The 20,072-nt window shown below is 46.7% G+C and overlaps 1 protein-coding gene across 2 annotated transcripts in view; it reads right to left on the reverse strand.

Annotated features, from left to right (window-relative positions):
• Nucleotides 1-20,072, reverse strand: part of LOC146190242 (cell division cycle protein 20 homolog) — a 77,899-nt gene that overhangs the window by 14,735 nt on the left and 43,092 nt on the right. For both annotated transcript variants that reach the window (XM_084600692.1, XM_084600693.1), the window contains exons 5-8: nucleotides 16,924-17,049; nucleotides 6,481-6,671; nucleotides 3,461-3,790; nucleotides 1,192-1,317 (exon numbers count right to left, since the gene is read on the reverse strand). In XM_084600692.1, coding sequence (XP_084456818.1) covers nucleotides 1,192-1,317; nucleotides 3,461-3,790; nucleotides 6,481-6,671; nucleotides 16,924-17,049 — 773 coding nt within the window. The remainder of the gene's footprint in view (nucleotides 1-1,191; nucleotides 1,318-3,460; nucleotides 3,791-6,480; nucleotides 6,672-16,923; nucleotides 17,050-20,072) is intronic.

Raw genomic sequence — 20,072 nt, forward strand, 5'->3', positions numbered from 1 at the left:
AGGTTTGTTATGTATGGATGGACAGCAATCTTTTTGTAGCCCACTGCAATTGATTCTGGGAGCGTAGAACTGCTGAATGTCTGGAATCTCCTTATCTTTCCGGATTTCGATCCACTGAACTTGCATTTTGGTTAGCAAGCCCATCCTGCATTTCTTCGGTGAGTTGAGTGAAGTCAATCTCAGAGATAACACCGCAGATTGTATTTAAAGGGACAGAACGCTGAAATTTAGGCATCAAATTTTTTTTTTAGCATAATGGAAAGCTTGCTGTCTAAAGTGCTTAGTGCCATAGCAGATTTGGTAGAAATGCTATAGAAAATTTTTATGGAATTTTTCTATCAATGCATCCGCCCATTTTTATGTGGTCCGATTAAATAAACCATGAGCAACGACCACAACGACTTCTGGTGGTCGACAAGAAAGACTTACAGAAAACAAACTTTATTTAACTCACCAAACAGCAATTATGTAGAACATTTTTAGTGTCTGTCCAATGCCATAGTCTTACATGGGCGTCAGCTGGGGCCGCACCGACAGAAAAAACTATTTCCAAATAAATTGGTCCATTTAATGAGCATTAGGTTGCAAGTCTCTGGGGTCATGCGAACAGACAACAAGCAGCCGCCAACCCCTACCCTCCAGCGCCGCCAGCCGCCACGATGGTCATGGGTTGTAGTGGACGCATGCAGCCACGATACAAACTATGCTGATTTATCGCATGAGCGTTTCTTAGGACATGTACTGGGTGCCAAGCCACCCAGACGCGGCGCCACATAGCTCGAATTATCCATAGTAGAAATGACTCACGTTTGAATTAATGGGCTTTTATTGTACACAGACCTCTATGGAGCTTGGCCGGACCAGCAGTTAGTTCAAATTATCCGAAAATTCAAATAGTCGAAGCTCGAATTAACAAGCTTTCACCGTGTTCCTTAAGCCACACAAGCTTAGCCTCTAAATTTTGGACCCAGCTTTTTTAATGCAATAGCATTAAAAGTCAATCATTCAGAAAGTCTGACGTCAGTGCAGCAAGCAAAAGAAAATCACTGGCAAGACTGTGGCAGGTGGTAGCTGACAGGTGACATGCAGCAACTGTTCGGTGGCACAGCTTTTCCAAGTAGGCTCTACAACCTGGCTTTTTCCGTGAGTTGGCCACATTTAGGTTCAGCTACAGGTGCAGAGACAATGTACCTGTGATCCTGTGTCAATGGAGTTCAGGTGCGTCCCCATGCTGCAGCTCCAGAACCGAATGCAGCGATCTGCTGTGCCACCCCCACTGGCCAGAAGATTGGGCTGCCACGGGCACCAGGCAATGGCCTGGTTTGGAAAAAGGAAGCACCATATCATGCATGCAGAGACTTTGTAACAGCAGTACCGCACATGTTCTTAACAACAGCTGCAGTTGAGTTAACTGAAGCCATGAATAAGTTTGCAGATGACAAAAATGCACATTAAAATCATTCAGGCACAACAAAGGAAAACACAATGTAAAAGATATTTTTTTCACTGCACTCATGCCCACTTTCCTGGAAAGGGAGGCTGAAGAAGTGAAGCTTGTCCAATAAGTCAACGATGCAAGAAGTTGCTAGGGCAAGTTAATCTAATGCAAAGTATACTTCAGCTGTTCTTACTACAAGCACGCTCTAAAGAACGGTGGCAGCTTGAAAACGGTCAGGAGGAAACCAGACACAGGCAAAAATCAGACGTATGTGCTGTGCTAAGAGGCAAGGTGGGCAACGTCATTATCAATAAGGAGAGGGTAGTCAAAATAGGCAAAGCATTTTATACTGATCTGTACAGTAGCTGAAGTAAACAGGGCGATGGCAGAAGCACAGAATAAAACATTCCATCAGTAACACAGAACAAGGTAAATACAAAGCAGAAAGCAGATCTGCACCATCAAACATGGTGGTGCAGTGATTAGGGTGCTCGACTGCTGTGCCCAAGGATGCAGGATCGAATCCCGGCCGCGGCAGCCACTTATCGATGAAGGCAAAAAGCAAGGCACCTGTGTGCTGTGCGATGTCAGTGCACATTAAGAACCCCAGGTGGTCGAAATTTCCAGAGCCCTCCACTGCGGCGTCTCTCATAGTCAAAGTTGCTTTGGGAAGTTAAACCCCATAATCCAAACTAAACCAAACCAAATAAAGCCTTAAAAGCAATGAAAAGGGGAAAAGTTGCTGGAAATGTGTTGAAAGACAGTGATGAAGTTGTGCTAGAAAAACTGACCACCTGTATCGGCAATGCCTCATGACCTTGCCAGTACCGGAATCATGAAGAAGCGCTAACATTATCTTAACCCACAAGAAAGAGAACCTCGAGGACTCGAAAAATTTACACAAATATCAGCCTGCTATCAGTTACGTACAAGGTATTTACTACCAATGAGGGTACTATCAGGGTCTTTAGTCAGTTGACATGGCACTGAACATGCTGTCTGGTATTTAAATGGCTACTTACCAAAACAAGTCTTATTGACTTCTAAAAAAATACTCAAGATACCTTCCATTCTTTATGAATGTTTTTTTGTCTGTTATGTATCATATTTCGTCTACATCATAGAATTAACGCTTCAATGTGAGCATAATATGGCCTTGAGCACAACGAGAGCTTGATTTCATGTGAATACCCAAGCTTTGCATGAACGTGGTATTGTCTTCCGCTGTTTGTCTTTTAAGAGGCAACAGCTAAGAAATGAGCGCGACAGATTGCAACAAGCACACGCTAGGCCTCCACTTCCTTCCACCCCTGCCTCCTGCTTTGCACTGCCCAGTGCTGTGAACCACCCATTCAGCTGTTTCTTCTCCTTTCCTACTTCTCATTGCAATTTACTTTCTCAGTGCAATGGTATGTGCAATGGTAACAGAGCAGAAGCGCGCAGAGCAGGTCAGGGCATAGGGAGTTATAGACGAAATCAAGAATGGGCATGGGAAGGACATGCAATGTGAAGAAAGGATAACTGGTGGCTGCTAAGGGCAACAAAATGGATTCCAAGAGAAGGAAAGTGGAAGCAAGGGCCAGCAGAAAGTTAGGTGAGCAAATGAGATTAAGTTTGCAGGGGTGAAATGGATGCAGGTAGCACATGGCCAAATTAACTGGTGGCATATAGAAAAGACCTTTGTCCTGCAGTGGGTATAGTCTGGTTGACATGACTATGACACAGACTAGCATGCCCTACAAAAAGACTTGGAAACCATGAGGAGCCTGCCGTGAAAAAACAGTGGATGCAGGAATATAAAAGAAATAGAAGAATGCAGGGGCGATCTGCAAGGTTTCAACCCAACAATTTAAAATTGCATCAAGTGGTTGTCTTCTATCTCCAACAAACAAAGTAGGCACAGAGAAAACCACACACACAATGTTGTTCTTGCTTCATCTACACTGTGAACAACCAAAAGAGCGAGAAACTAATTTCTGTCTGCATTTCAGCTCACTGCAAAGTGCGTTGATCCGCACAAACCTTGACAGCAGCCTGATGCTCAGTGAAAGAATGTACAGGCTGTACATCTCCGTGACTCATGGTGGTGGGCCAGACACGCAGCAGGTTGTCGTTGCCACCGGTGGCGAGCGAACGGCCGTCGGGCGCCCACTTGAGGCCGCACACCTCCTGCTGGTGTGCCTCTAGCGTCCCCACATGGTGCTCAGCCACGCGCACGTCATGATGATGCACATGTCCTGACCGGGCGCCACTCGACAGCACATGCCCGTTCCAGCTCAGCGAGCCAACCCGCGACGAGTGGCCCTGGAGCACACGCAGCCGCTTGCGCTGCCGTATGTCCCAGAGGTGGACCTGGACAATCGTCAAAATTAGCCCACCCACACTTACTGCAGGTCAAAGGCCCCCTTCCATCCACCTAATCAACCCAGCCCCAACTACCCTATCACTACACACTGGGGTTGTCCTCCCCCCTGATTGTTGCAATCTGCTATGCTCCGTTAAAAATTCAGCTCCAATAGAGCAAGTTTGGCTTATGTGTATGAAAGCATTATAGTCCCGCATGTGAAATGTTTCTGAATAAGGTTTTCGGCGTTTCAACAGTTCTTTCTGCTGGCATTGTATTCGGTGTGTTTGTTTGGGTATTCAGTGTAGATTTCCATGCTTCGCGTGAAGTCAGGGACCGAAACCTCTAAAGGCATACAGTTGAAGGTAAATACATTGTCTGTTTGAATCCCTGTTATAAGCTAGCCTCCAACTTGCCTAGCAGGTGTATGCAACGAGAAATCGTATGACACCACCTAGAGTTGCAATTTTGATACAACAGTCTGAACAACTGCCGCCACATGGAAGTCGCGAGTATAGACCATTTTATCGAAATCAAGCAGGAGAGGAGGAAAATACTCTCCAACCAGATTCATTTCGCCAGCCCAGTGTTGTCAATCCCGAGTGGGCTGTGCATTCGCATGCTTTATGCATGGCAGAGCAGCCTTGCTCCTCTGTGCACTGTCATTTAAATGATTTAAACCCCTTTATTAGCGCCCTTCTTTGTGGTAATGTCATCGGGACAACGGTGCGGGATCATGTACTGCACAAATAATAAAATCATAGGATGATTGCTGAGAGCATATGCAGGAAGCATACAATGGCAGTCCGATTGTGGCAGTGATGATATGTTTCTGCTTCACGGCTTTCCAGTAGATCCCGATTTCAATCGCCTATGTACGTTTTGGTTAAACCATAGTACCAGCGACGGACAGCCATTTCACTTCCTCCACCACCCACTGCACGCCACACCGGCCGTGCCTTCTGAAAGCGTGAAAAATGTTGCTTACTTAAATAATAAGCTGGCTGCCAAAAAAAAAACCTTTCTTGAAGATCGCTGATCCCTACAATGTTGTTGGTTGGATGATGACTGCAAAGCAACTTCCTGCTAACAGCCAGCTGCCGCTAGTGCGGTGCGGCTCATACACTGCTTGAACCACTTTCATAGTCTGCTTGCATGCTAGCTCCACTACTAAGATAGGAAGTTACATCTTTCTTTGATGCCATATGGGATTGGCAATAAGGCAGTTCCATAGGAGAACATTTACTTTAGTGCTGAGGAATCCGAAAACGACATCAGATATGCCTTCGATATGAAAATTTAGGCCCAGCGTATTTAGGGAAAGCGTACGGCAAGAATGCCATCCTTCATGCCAGCAGGAGGTGCCGCTTTGGTAAGCTCGCGACATCCGCTTCTGTAAGTGCTGCTAACTTGCCTACTTTCATGGTGCAGCTTAGGACTGCATGTTTTTAAATGTGATGCTCAACATCATGGCTTGTAAACGATGCTGTAACGGTGGGACGGGGATATGCTGTTGCTAAGTCATCGGACGTACCCGAAAGCTGCATAAAAACAGTTATACTGTATACACAGTGTGTGATGTGCTGTTCTTAAAACGTGATTTACCATGAAAAGTATGTTTTTGAAGCGGACCAGATCGATCGCACGCTTTTCGCACTGGGCATACCCCAGGCACCTGCATTCACTCGCAAAGATCAGTTCGCGAAAGCAGCGGTCAGCGGCATAAGCTTATGCCGCTGACCGCTGCTTTCGTCACACACACACTGTCACACACACACACAACTATTCCCCTTAATATAAATATTTTTACCATCGTTCTCACAAATATCTCTTGCACAATTTTAAGGTAACGCTGCCCGTGTATAACAAACCTCAAATGTGAAATGTAGGCAGAGCAATACTGAATATAAACAGGCACTATCAAGAGAAAATACATCAAATTGGTCTCACTTCACGGTAAAACAGTGCGGTAATGAATGCAAAAGCACTCTTTTTGTATAAATCTCCATTTCCTGTTCGGTAGCTGCCCATACGGTTCATTCACTGTGCGCTTGTGTCCACAGTCACCATTGTAATTATAAAATATAACCAAAAATGCATGCATCGTGAAAGATACAACAGAGAGATTCTTAGAGTTAACTGTGCTACTCGTCACTAATGAAAGTTTAGCCTGCGGAAGTGGAGCGCAGTCCTTCACAGTACATGCAAAACAGATGTACGGTTTGCTGGTGTGTTCAAACAAAGCACAATATAGGACCACAGTGCCGGATAGCTTTCACGAGCACCGCGCAGTAGCCATTGTACACTGCTGTACAGGAGCACCAACGCATAGGCACAGCCCAAGATGGCATCAAGAGGAGCCGGGGCAGACTCTTCCTGTTTGGTTCATAAGGGGTGCCACCATCAATTGAAGATGGTGGTGCCCGGGCATCGAAACTAAAATAGTCTATATGTAGACAAACTAAAATGCACAAGATTGTCTGAATTGTCAGAAATAGCACAGTGGATGTTCCGTGAGTGTCACACGGCCGCTTGATAACATCTTATTTTTCTTTCATCACTGGGATTTTTTTCATGATAACCTCACAAGTGCTAACAAAGACAAACCATGCTGAGAGTTTCTGTAATACGGCATACATTGCTATCGCATTAAAAATCAAAGTGCAAACTGGCAAGGCAACAAGGAAAGAGGCAAGACCTGGCTGTCTGATGTTCCCAGGGCCAGGTATGACCCGTCACCACACCAGGCTGCGGAGCACACATACTCTGCAGGAGAGGGAAGCTCAAGCAACAGGTCCACCTGGCCTGAAGAGGCATCCCAAGTGTACACTTGCCCCTTGAGGCACACAACCAGCAAGTTAGTGGCCGACCAGTCCATCAGGTTCAGGTCTGCGGAAAAGGAAATGGCAAGGAAAGCACAATTGCCACAAGAACAGAGTGCACTACGAGTGAATTAGACAGAAGCGCTATGCATTCCGAATAAAACAGTGGAAGATGTTTTTTCCCCTCAGTTTGTACATGAACATAAAATGTGATTTATGATGACCACTTGTTCCCACAGCTCGCATGTTGATGTCTGTTTCCAAGAATAAAACTGCATATGTGTGTCCAATGCAAAGAAGCCATAACACGACTTGTTCTTGGTATGAGCACAACTTCCATTCTGCTAAGATAGATTTTACTACCGTAAGTGCAGCTTATTACTTCCATTTAGACTATCATTTATCTCTCTGCTTAGATGGTACGAATAAGACTGCATTTCTGTGGGGAATGTGAACTTTTTGCTATTTCTATGTTTCACGCATACATCAGCTTTTTCATTACCACAGATCGCGATGAGACTTGGAACCCATTACCCCTGTGTTGTGGCTCTTGTTTATTATGTTTGATGTCACCATTTAGTGGTGTACATAACTGCGTTTCTGCAGTTATACGAGGAGAGTATGCTCAAAGAACAAGTGTGAATTATACCGTTCTTGATGGTCTCTTTATTTTTCTATACCCGTAGAGAGTGCATAGTACTTGGCAGTGAAAATTGATGTGCACTGAGGTAGATATTGTTTTTCCCCGACCTCTCTTGTACTACAGCACTTCCAAAATAGCTGACGAATTTGAACCATCAGTGTAAAATGCCATGCCAGTCGTTTGGCCCCATACCTGTCATTCATGATAAATACTATGCTTGTAGTTATGGCCATGAAGTGTTGCTTTTTCTAAAGCTGTTAAAGTGAAGCATCATACAAAGGGCAGGCAGGAGTGGATCACAAAACAAGGCGGTTTTGGGCAATATACTCATTATCTAATTTTTGGTATTTCTCTTTAAAGCGGACAAGGAGTGGTCCTGTTGCTTGAGGTTTGTTCAGAAACAATGTTCAAGATGTGCACTTTTTAACTATATTGAATAACGGATGTGCTATGGCAGTGAACGGATTTTTATAATGTATGGGTACATCAGCACGGTTCCAACCTGCAAGCGCTAGTTCACTGGTTTCCAATTCCTAAACAAGTGTTTAAGTGATGTCCTGTAGTCCTTTCAAGTGAGTCCTTTCAAGTATGATCTCTGCACAATGCACCCATAGTCTAAGCTGGAGCACGCAACAGAGCAATAAATTTGTAGAAGGCATGTCCTATCAAAACCTCAGTGTTTGTATGAAAATACTTTAAAGGGCCACTAATTTGGGTCTGGACATTTTAAAAGCATTTAGTACTTTTCTCAAGTACCAGAGATAGTCTCCGCAAAATGCTAAAGCCATGCTCTAGTAGGATCTGCCCATAAGCCTCATTTCAGTGAGAAAAGTATGACCACAGTTTTTTGGTGAAAGCCAGAAGCCATTTGTCTGCCCATGTTGCCAGTTTTTTTTCAGTCAACTGTACTTTTCTGAATGTCTATATGTTAGGCTATACCAGGTGCGCCATAATTACTGTCACACACAACTATTCCCCCTAATATAAATATTTTTACCATCGTTCTCACAAATATTTTTTTATACAATTTTAAGTGTTTGGGCTGTGTTTTAAGCTCGCGTTTACATTTTACAAGTCATGGCATGTCCTAGCCAGCATCGACCCGCAATCTTGTTGCTGAGGGAAATGTTGTATATTTAGTTTGTTTCCCTTTCAATGTGAATACCGCTAGGGCGCTACAATTGTGTGTATATTTGTTACGGGGTAGTTCAGCTTGTAGCAGAGGGCGGACACCGAAGGCAAGGCTTTCAAACAGATGTTCTCTGTAGGCACCAGCCGAAGCTGTTGAACGTCGCCTTTTCTCAAACTCACGAGATTCTTCTTCTTTCCTTATGCGTATGTACCGCCAAATGTGACACTACCCCGCCGGCTGAAAAGCACCGTCCCGGTGCATACTAGCGTCCAAACCAGGGTCCATGTAGTACGGTTTTAGGAGTGCAACATGGACAGTCTCGGTGCGTGGTGTAGAGGCATGGCGGACAGGATGCAAGGGCGCAATTTCGTATGTCACTGGTGTCCCTTGTCGTAAAATACGGTAGGGTCCTGTATACCGGGGCAAAAGTTTTTCCGAAAGGCCAACGCGGCGAGCTGGAGTCCAAAGCAGCACGAGAGAGCCGCAAGAATACTCGGTGTTGCGATGAAAGGAATCATAGCGACGTTTCTGGGAGTGCTGAGAGGCTGCGAGTCGGTTGCGAGCAACAACGCAGGCAGCATCAGCTCGGGCTATGGCGTCACGAGCATATGAGCTGGCAGTGGTGACAGACGGGAGCAGGCTGTCAAAAGGAAGCAGAGGTTCACGGCCGTATAGAAGATAGAAGGGGGAGTAGCAGGTAGTGTCGTGACGCGACGAATTGTAAGCGAATGTCACAAATGGCAGCGTTATGTCCCAGTCACGGTGGTCATCAGAAACGTACATAGACAACATGTCAGTCAGTGTCCGGTTAAGGCGTTCGGTAAGCCCGTTCGTCTGTGGATGGTAGGCAGTCGTGAAAGAATGACGAACGTTGCACAGCCGTAGGATCTCCTCGACTATACGAGCCAGAAAGCAACGGCCACGGTCGGTGAGCAGTTGGCGGGGAGCTCCATGGACGAGCATAACGTCGTTGAGGAGGAAAGCAGCCACATCAGTTGCACAACTGGTTGGTATTGCTCGTGTGACTGCGTAGCGTGTGGTGTAATCAGTGGCCACGGCAATCCATTTGTTCCCCGATGCGGACAGTGGAAAAGGCCCTAGAAGATCCAGACCCACTTGAGAAAATGGGTCTATGGGGATGTCGATTGGCTGCAGAAGTCCAGCTGGTAAAACTGATGGCTTTTTCCGGCGTTGACAGCGGTCACAAGCAGCTACGTAGCGGCGGACTGCGCGATATAGGCCTGGCCAAAAGAACCGATGACGCACACTGTCGTATGTGCGAGAGACGCCTAGATGACCCGCTGTAGGAACGTCGTGAAACTGTTGAAGGACGGCTGAGCGTAGGTGCTGAGGGACTACTAGTAGAAGGTCGGGGCCATCAGGTCGCATATTGTTCCGGTATAAGGTGCCGTCATGGAGCACAAACGAAGGGAAGGGTCATGGCGATCGGCGCTGAGGCGATTGATAATTTCGCGAAGCTGAGGGTCCTGGCGTTGCTCATGGCAAATGTTGGAGAAATCAGAAATAGAGAGTACGCAAGCGTCATTGTCACATTCAGGTTGGCTTGGCGGGTCGACTGATGACGGGACAGGCAATCGGCGTCTCGATGCAACTGGCCAGACTTATAAACTACTGAAAAAATGTACCCCTGAAGGCGCAAGGCCCAACGTCCAAGGCGGCCAGTAGGGTCTTTGAGTGTAGAAAGCCAACACAGTGCGTGGTGGTCAGTGACTACTGTGAATGGCCGCCCATACAAGTAAGGGCGGAACTTAGTAATGGACCAAACTAGGGCTAAGCACTCACGTTCAGTGATGGAATAATGTTGTTTGGCCGCAGAGAGGAGTCGGCTGGCATAGGCGATGATGCGAGGTAACCCGAGCCGACGTTGTGCGAGAACGGCACCAATTCCATGACCACTTGCGTCAGTGCGTACTTCTGTGGGCGCTGACGGATTGAAGTGAGCCAACACTGGCGGACCGGTGAGGTGGGCAATAAGAGCGACGAAGGCGGCCGATTGTTCGTGGCCCCAGATAAAGGAGACCTCTTTTTTCACAAGCTGCGTGAGCGGACGGGCTATTTCTGCGAAGTTTGGTACAAATCGCCAGAAATATGAGCAAAGTCCGAGGAAGCTACGCACATCGCTGCTAGATTTCGGTTTAGAGAAATCCCTTACAGCGCGAATTTTGTCGGGGTCCGGCTGGATGCCATGGGTGTTGACTAAATGTCCTAGGACCTTAAGTTCCCGGCGACCAAAGGTACACTTCTTGGAGTTCAACCGAAGGCCAACTCGTCGGAAGACGCCAAGAATAGCCGAAACACGCTGGAGGTGGCCTTCAAAGGTTGATGAAAATACGATGACGTCATCGAGGTAGCACAAACATGTGGTCCATTTGAGCCCGCGTAATAAGGAGTCCATCATACACTCGAATGTCGCAGGGGCATTACATAAGCCGAAAGGCATCACCTTGAATTGGTAGAGGCCATCCGGGGTGACAAAAGCAGTCTTTTCACGATCTCTTTCGTCAACAGAGATCTGCCAATATCCAGAACGGAGATCGATGGAGGAGAAGTAGTTAGCACCATGCAGGCAGTCGAGAGCGTCATCGATCCTTGGAAGAGGGTACACGTCTTTCTTTGTTATCTTGTTTAGGTGTCGATAATCAACGCAAAACCTCCAGCTGTTGTCTTTCTTTTTGACGAGTACTACTGGAGACGCCCAGGGGCTGCTCGACGGCTCAATAATGTTGCTTGCCAACATTTTCTCTACTTCTTCCTGAATGATCCTGCGTTCGGAAAGAGCAACTCTGTAAGGCCGTCTATGAATAGGTCGGGCATCTCCAGTATCAATACGATGTGTGACGACGGACGTTTGGTCCAGGGATCCGTGACCGAAATCAAAAATGTCGCTGTATGACCGCAAAAGGCCGGCAAGGGCGCTGGCATATTCGGGACGCAGGTCAGAGGCAACCATGGCTGAGATGCGGTCCTCCGGACTATGTGATGGGACAGGTTGTGCAGGTACGTCGGCGTGACGGTCAGACAGCACTGCAGAAATAGTAAAGCTGGACAAAGGCGACAGCTCGGCAAGAAAAATGCCCTCCGGGAGAACTTGTGAAGACATGCTGAAGTTGAGTACGGGAATGTAGGTGAGGTTATTCTCGACGTGTACAATGTTATGAGGTAGGACGATGTTGCGCTGTAGAGTGACGTCGGTGATGGGGTTGACAACGTAGTCGCCGTCAGGAAGGGAGGGAAAAGGTGACATGGGCGCGTATACTGCCGCCTCGGGAGGTAGGCGAGTAAATGTACAGGAGCGGAGGCGAGGCTGGAATTGGTCAGCACTGGGGTCGTAACACAATAGGGCAGGGCTAGGCGCAGAAGTCCGGAGGAACAGTCAATGAGAGCGGAATGGGCTGTTAAAAAGTCTAGGCCTAAAATCACGTCGAGGACAAGTAGTAAGGACGGCGAAGAGCACAGGGACGTGGTGGCCGGCGATGCTAACGCGTGCAGTGCACATTCCGATGATGGCAGCAGTGTTTCCATCAGCAACACGAACTGTAGAGGTGTTAGCGGGCGTAAGAACGTTTTTGAGGCGCTGGCGGAACGACGAACTAAGAACTGAAATATGGGCTCCAGTGTCAATGAGAGCGGGCACAGGGACTTGATCTACGAGGACATTGATCAGGTTGCAGCATGGTGCGATGGTCGAAACACAGTTGGCTGTCCGGGTTGGTAACACAGCGTCACGCCCGGGCGCTGCGTTGCCTAGTTTCCCGAGTAGGTGCCTTCGTACGTTGGGGACAAGCTGCGGCGACGAGTAGGTGATCGGGAATGGTGGGCTTGAGGCGATGGAGAACGGCTAGGACGACGGTCTTGCTCTGTGTTCTCAGTACGAAGATGTGCTGGGGTGACAGAAACGCGTCGTGGTGCATAATAGTTATGGCGGAGAGGGCTGTAATAGGGTTGAGAGGGGGGAGCCGTACGGCTGCGGCAATAGCGGGACGTATGGCCAGCTCGACAGCAGACGAAGCAAATAGGCCTATCGTCAGATGTGCGCCACTCCGCAGGATTGCGGGTAGGGTAGCGCGGTGTGTAGGGCGGGGTTGTGGCAGCAGCAGCAACCACTGGGATTGGCTGTGGTGCAGGGGGTGGTGGGGCAGGATTTGAAACGAGGGCCACATTAGCGAATTCTTGGCGGACAGCAGCCTGTATCATAGCTATTGTTGCCTGTGCAGGAGACGACGTATGTGTAACAGGAGTCAAGGCCTCCATTTCTCTGCGGACGATGGTAGTGAGGTTATTTTGACTTGAAGGCTGCTGTAACGTGGGCAAGTCGTCACATGAGGATGTAGTCTCCGTGTTGGGAAGGCGCTGAAACCGATGGACGATGCGGCGCTGCTTCGCCTGTTCGAAACGGCGACAGACTTGCAGGACTGAGTCCACCGTAGAGCAGTCTTTGCAGAGAAGTATATTGAATGCGTCATCAGCGATACCCTTAAGTTTATGGCCCACTTTATCATCTTGGGTCATGGAGGTATTCACCTTTCGACACAATGCGAGAACGTCCTGTATGTAGGCCAGGTATGACTCTGTTGACGATTGAGCCTGAGTAGCCAGGTCTTTTTTGGCTGCCAGACCTCGCCCAATTGGTTTGCCGAATAAGTCCTGCAGTTTTTGTTTGCAGATGTCCCACGTAGGCATCTCCTGTTCGCGATTGGTAAACCAGGTCTTCGCCGTTCCCGCCAGATAGAAGATAATGTTTGCAAGTATTATGCTAGCATCCCAGCGTTTATTCTTGCTGCACCTTTCATATTCGTCGAGCCAATCTTCAACATCCTTGTTGTCTTCGCCGTTAAAAATAGGCGGATGACAGATTTTGGTTAAAACCATGGGGGCAGCTGGAGTTTCCGTAGCGGGTGATGCGTCCTGGGATGCCATGCTTACTGTGGTAGTCGGTGGGGTGAGCTCAGGGAGATGACGTCCACTGCGCAAATCCAGGTTTCTGGCGCGAAAGTACGAGGAGCTGTGGCAAGGGGAATCGAAAGTACCTCCACCAAGGTGTTACGGGGTAGTTCAGCTTGTAGCAGAGGGCGGACACCGAAGACAAGGCTTTCAAACAGATGTTCTCTGTAGGCACCAGCCGAAGCTGTTGAACGTCGTCTTTTCTCAAACTCACGAGAGTCTTCTTTCCTTATGCATATGCACCGCCTAATGTGACAATATATATGTGAGCGTCGCTGAATAAACGTGGTTAGTTCCATGTGTTCGCTGTCATGGTTCATGTTCTTCAAGGGTGGTTCACGCCTACACCACATTGGCGACGAGGATAAACGGAAGAGAGGGCGTAACAACCTTTTCGCTTCCAGTCATGAGCTTTTCCGGACTCGCACCATCGCCCCCATTTTTGCCTGTTGCAGGTCGTCCGGCTGTTCCTTGGTCACAATGGGTGCGACTATTCGAGAACTACCTGCTGGCTTCGGGAGAGTCTGATTTTTCGGCAGACAGTCGCAAAGCCCTTCTTATTCACAGTCTGGGCATCGAAGGCCAGCGACGCCAAAGAAGATGAGAGCGCTACCACTAAGGATCTTCAAGTGCATAGTGAGGGCGCAAGCACGGGATTGTTGCCAAAACAGACAAAGACATTACCTTCGCCGTATGACGATGCGGTTACAGTCTTGGGAAACCATTTTACCACCCAAACCAATATAGTCACAGAACGTCACCATTTTCGCAAACGCGTCCAGCTGCCAGGGGAATCTATCAACGAGTATGTTGTTGCATTGCGTGAGCATGCAGCTACTTGTTCGTTCGCCGTACTTGAGGATGCGCTCCGTGATCAGTTCGTGGCAGGCATTTCTTCGCAATATGTCCGTGAGCGTTTGTTGCTCGATGGCACTAGTCTTCCGAAAATTCAAGTTTATAGAAAGTCAAATTTGATAGAGAAATTCACTTCTGATTGCCACTATGTAGAGGAAGGGGTCAGAAGCCCAGCCTGATGCTTGATGGTTAAAAGTCCTTTGCAATTCAAGTGTCTGAAAACCATCTACAGTCTTAGTTTTTTCGGACTCTCCAGGGAAAGCGAAAGCGTCCGAAAATTCAGCCAGTCCGAAAAATCCAATTTTGTAGAAAAATATCACTTTACATAGACTTCTGATTGCCATTATGTAGAGGAAGGGGTCAGAAGCCCAGCCCGATTCTTGACGATCTCGCCGTGCAATGCTTACACAGGCAACGGGCAGCAACAGGTATTCGATGGCTGTACCTCGCACCTCGCGGCAAATGTACTGGCTTAAATGAAGTCCAGACGCGAAAGCACTTCGAGCTAGGCTGCGTTTTGAGGATGCTTCACCGCATAGCCCTCATCTGCCGTGCGGTTCATGAAGCATCCTCGAAACGCATAGGGCCGTGTTCGCATCTACTACTTCTCACTGTTTAAAGGACTCCGTATTTCTAGCTTAAATTTGCTTTATATCATCCCGCTTTTGAACCCCCTTGAAGCCTGGATTAATGGCGTTCCACAATACATGCTATATTGAGGCTTGGCTATTGGTAGTGGTGCCGCGGCGTGCGAATGAAATACTACGAGAAATTGAACCATCAGTCTCATGCATCTGAAATTTCGGGAGCTGATATACATTAGTTGTATGTAGCCTGTCGCAGTGCCATGAAGAAGTCCAAATAATCAAGGATGTGCGAAAAATCGGGCGTCCGAAGTTTTGGTTGTTGACTTATTATATGAGTAGAGTGAAAGAATAAGGCATTTTTTGGCACCCTGAACCGGGCCTTCCCTTCCTTGTGCTTATCCTAGAAGCCTTGCTGCTGATCTGATGTTGATGGTACATAACTGCTTTCACTTGTCTATCATGTCCTCAGATAAGCTGGACACCCATTCAGAACGAGTGGATTTGTTTGTGCTCAGCCACGCAGTGTGAGAAAGAGGCCTTGGGAGAGTAGGTGGTGGAACAGCCCTAGCCGCTGTCACAGGGCGCATGGGTGGCCCTGCTCCAGACTCACTATGTGCAACCGAGGCAGCTGTCAAAAGCCGCAGTGGTACGCCTATTGGACCACAACAAAGTAACTAGGTTTCTGCAACAATAAAACAATTCTGCACTTCCCTAAATGCTGCATTTTTTTCTTAACTTTGACTGCCACAATTTCTGTTTCTGTACTGGGTATGCACATGATTATGTAGGATGGTTACATACAATTTTCACACAAGTGTGGTTCTGCTTCACATTTCTCAGAGTCATGTTCATGAGAAGCCCATTTGGCACACGACAACTGGCCTCTGCAGCTATGACAGCTGTGGATGTACCCTTTTATTTTTCAAAGTATCTTGTTGAAGCTGCGAGTGAAGAACACAATGCTGATTTCAAATATGAGTTTTGATCTCAAATATCTCATTTCAGGGAGAAGATATGGCAAAGCAACTGTCCTAATTTGGTTTTCTTTTACGGGTTATTATGGTGATTTCTCGTTTAAAAAATCTCCTTTAGGAACATGCAGACATTTCAGAAGGCCCATTCCCATCCTAAAGCTTTCCTTTTTTCTTCTTATATATTAGCAATCAGACTAAACTTTATCCAATTACTACAGTATACTTTTTTTTCTAACTTTGGTATTTATTTATGACCAAGAAAATGACTTTACAGGAAGTTATTTCATTTTAGGATGTGCAGTGGACCTTTTGAAGCACATGCATAATCCTAAAAGAGGTCATTTTTAATGTTATTTTGCCATATTGTCTCTTCCTGATGAGATTGTATGCTAAATCTAAATACATATGCAAAATCAGCATTCTGTTGTGCACTTGCTGAATTTCAGCGAGATATGTTGAAAAATACAGGAAAAGAAAAAGTTGAAATTTTATGCAGCTTATTTCTAGAATCTTTGAGAATGCTCCATGCAAATGCAAGGGCGTGTTTTGTAGGAATTGTCTTATCTTGTCTCACTGCTGGAAAGCAAGGCCTGTTCCCGTGCACGTGAACTGTGATAACCCAATATGGTGTAGCATTGGGTGGTTAGAAACACAAGGTTAACCCTCACCCCCTGGAAGAAATAAGAAGAGGGGAGAAGAGTTGATAGTTATGAGAAAGAGGATATAGAGAACTAAAATATGCAGCGGACGACAGAAAAACGAGACTGCCGATTTTTTTTATTTGAGTCAGTCTGGAGGTGCTGTCAACATGAAACAGGGGCCAAAGCGGTGTTTCGCCTCCACCGAGGACCATTAAAGGTTCAAACACTTTTCACTGGCTCAACCACCAGGATCCTTTTTTTCTCCAGGCATGGCGATGCCTCGCATGGCTAAGTGTGGATGGTCAATGTGACGTCACACAGTGCACCATTCCTCTGCTTAAGCAGATGCTGCCTATGGGGATTCACTATTCTCCCAGCTGTAATTACGCACACCATGATCGCATAAAGCGCACTGCCCTCTATGCACACGCTAATGCCCAAAATCCTGCAGGCTGTCTTTGCAAAGCACATGCGGCTCTAATGAAGGCTTGGCAATAAATTATAGACAAAATGCACCAAACTTACAGAAGTCATCCCTGATATCAGGGCAGTCCAAAATGCGCTCGGCAGTCTTTGGTATGAATCTAGTGTTCTTCTTGGCAGAGGGCAGCTGCTTGGATGCACTGTAAAGAATCCTGTTCCCGCCGTGTCCTGTGGGGAACAAAGGAAATGCACAAAAAGTTAAATGTTAAGCATACCACTCAGCCAACTTTGCATGTGATAATTCAGGATGTTCAACTTCTGAAAACCACCAAGTTTGAATATGTTAGACTGTACACAGTTCACTGCATGACATGCGCCTCAACTCCCATGTCAAGATATGCTCTAGGTCACCAAGTCAAAATAGACCATACAAAAAGTGCTGCCATCTACCGGAGGAAAACCAAACCAAGCAAGCAGTGTCATGTTGGGGGATAGCGGTCGCGGAATTGCCTAGTGCGGAACATATGAGCGGCTTTCTCGGCGTGGCAATCCTTTTATTTTAAGGTTTAAGAGAAAGATGTCCATATTTCCGAGTGACTTTACAGATAGCGATTATGCGTAAGAACGCAATCCGAGAACCACCGCGGCACCGAAGAAATTCACAACAGTGTCGTATACGTTCAAAGCAAGAAACTGCACTGAACAAGAATATCTTTTCGTTTTGAAACGTCTGACTCACACTGTTCTTCAATCGTTGGCCTCTGTTGATTTGTTTTCTTTTTGCGTCGACTATCATATCATTGAGGTTCAGGTATGCTCTGCACCCTCATTGCGCTAATAATGCTGTATCACGATCACGCTCGATTACGTATACACCTTGCCGAAACTTGCTGATTGCTAGTGTGTTTAAGGCTAACCAAAGACCTAATGCTGCTAAGACACTTGCTGAATCACACTCACACTCGATTACGTATACACCTTGCTGAATCACGATCACATTCGATTACGTATACACCTTGCCGAAATTTGCTGATTGCTAGTGTGTTTAAGGCTAACCAAAGACCTAATGCTGCTAAGACAAAGGATGAAGGCTCAATCCTGGCCACAACGGCCTTTTTTCCTTATGGAAGTGAAAAAAAAAAAGAATGCTCGTGTGTAGAGGCTTCAGTGCACGTTAAAGATCCCCAGGTGCTCGTAATTAATCCGTATCCCTCTACTACCGCATGCTTCACACCCCTGGTGTAGCTTGACGTGCTAAAAGAAGAATTTGCATTGCTGCGTGCATATCGGTGCCAGAATAGCAGGTGACTGGCAGAGTGACGGCCTACACATACTGCCAATGCTGCATTGTGGGTACACACCATAGCTTGGACAATTCTGCCTGTAAGCTTCAATCTTTGCAAAATATGCGGGAAGACCGAACAGCCAACTGCGAGTGGTAGAAGATGGATTTACGCGGCCCACTGCATGCATGCGCCGGGTTAGCTGAAGGTTAAAACAACGAGGGAGTCTATGTATAATACAGCTATATGTATTTTCTTTTCAATAATGTGTCTCAAAGCTAACAGGATTCCGTGGAATTCAGCGGTAAATTTACTTGTATGTCTGTTTAGAGTTTCTGACTTAAAACTGCAATCCGTGTGCTGCACAGGAGACTTGAGCAGACTTTAAAGCGTCAGTGTAATACTATTGCATATGTACTTTGCCTGAAGTGACATGAAGTGCTGCTGTATGGCAATAGGAGACTCATGCTTCCCGACTTCAAGGAACAATAGGTCACAATTAACATCGTGCATTTCCCAAGGAGGAATCTTTTACGGAAGTCGTATGAAGACTGGAAACCGGTACGTCCAGATGTTCAATATGCGGGGCTACTCTGATTTGGTATAGTGGTGTAAGTGATGGTTTTCTTGAGAAGTTCTGTGCTGGTTGTGTCAAGTAAGAGCCGGCAACATAGATGATCCAGTTGGCAAGAGTACCTTCGTAGCATAAGTTACACCAGTAAATTCTCTTCTTCATTGCAGTGACCATCGGTTCGCCTCGACATAGAAGTTAGCAATTGGGCTAGTTCGAAAAGCACCCGTGGCGAGGTGAAGGTCGAAGTGTTGCACCGGATAGAGAAATTTTAGACCAGAGGGTGATGCTGACCCATAGCCATTGAGCCATAGTCAACGCGTGATGGAACTACGCTATTAAGAAGGCTCAGAAGGCAGTCACGGTCTGTGCCCCATGACTGGTGAGACAGAATTTTTAGCAGATTCATTGCTTTGAGACATTTCAGTCGCAACTGTTTTATGTGAGCAATAAAGGAAAGTTTTTCCATCAACAGCTACGCCGAGAAATTTGTACTTTTTTAACGGCAAGGCTCAACCATTCAGTGTAATTTTGGGGTCAGGTCTGGTGCTACGCTGCTTAGAGAAGATTACGCAAACACTCTTTTCAGAGTTAAATTTAAACCCATTGCCGACAGCCCACCTAGACAACTTGTTAACACCTAGCTGGATCTGACATTCACAGATGGCCAAGTTGCAAGATTTGAAGCTTACCTGGAAGTCATCAACATATACAGAACAAGAAATGGTTTTTGGCAGCACGCTTTTTAGGGAGTTCATTTTGACTATGAAATGTGTGCAGCTGAGAGCACCACCTTGAGGGAAACCATTTTCCTGTATGTACTGCTTTGAGTATGTATTGCCAACACGAACTTTGAAGGTCCGTTCAGACAGGTAACTTCGTAACATGTCCTGTAATGCCATGAGAGAAGAGGTCGCGGATGATACCATAGCGCCAAGTGGTATCGTATGCTTTTTCAAGATCGAAAAAGACAGATAAGCAATGTTTATGTACACAAGCATCCCTTGCATAAGACTCAAATGCAATGAGCTGATCAGCTGTTGACCGGGTTCTTTTCCGGGTTTTAATATCGGGATAATGATCACTTCCTTCCACGCTTTAGGAAAGCGTCCTGTGGCCCATATTTTATTATACAGGCAAAGTAGGCTTTCAAGCGTGTCTACATGCAGGTGCCTGAGCATTCCATATGTGATCCTGTCAGGACCTGGTGCTGAGTTTTCACATGTGCCTAGTGCAATCTTCAGCTCCTACATGGCGAATGGTCTACTGTACCCTCCTGTGCATGGTGTTGTACAGTCTATAGGCTTCCTCTCCTCAGTTACCTTGTGCCGCAAAAAGGAATCTGTATAGTGCGCCGAGCTGAATATTGTCACGACTCAAGCCACAGGGAGCCGTGA

Source organism: Amblyomma maculatum, chromosome 4 (genome assembly GCF_055883805.1).
Source record: "Amblyomma maculatum isolate TAMU_Amacu chromosome 4, ASM5588380v1, whole genome shotgun sequence".
Lineage (NCBI taxonomy): Eukaryota > Metazoa > Arthropoda > Arachnida > Ixodida > Ixodidae > Amblyomma > Amblyomma maculatum.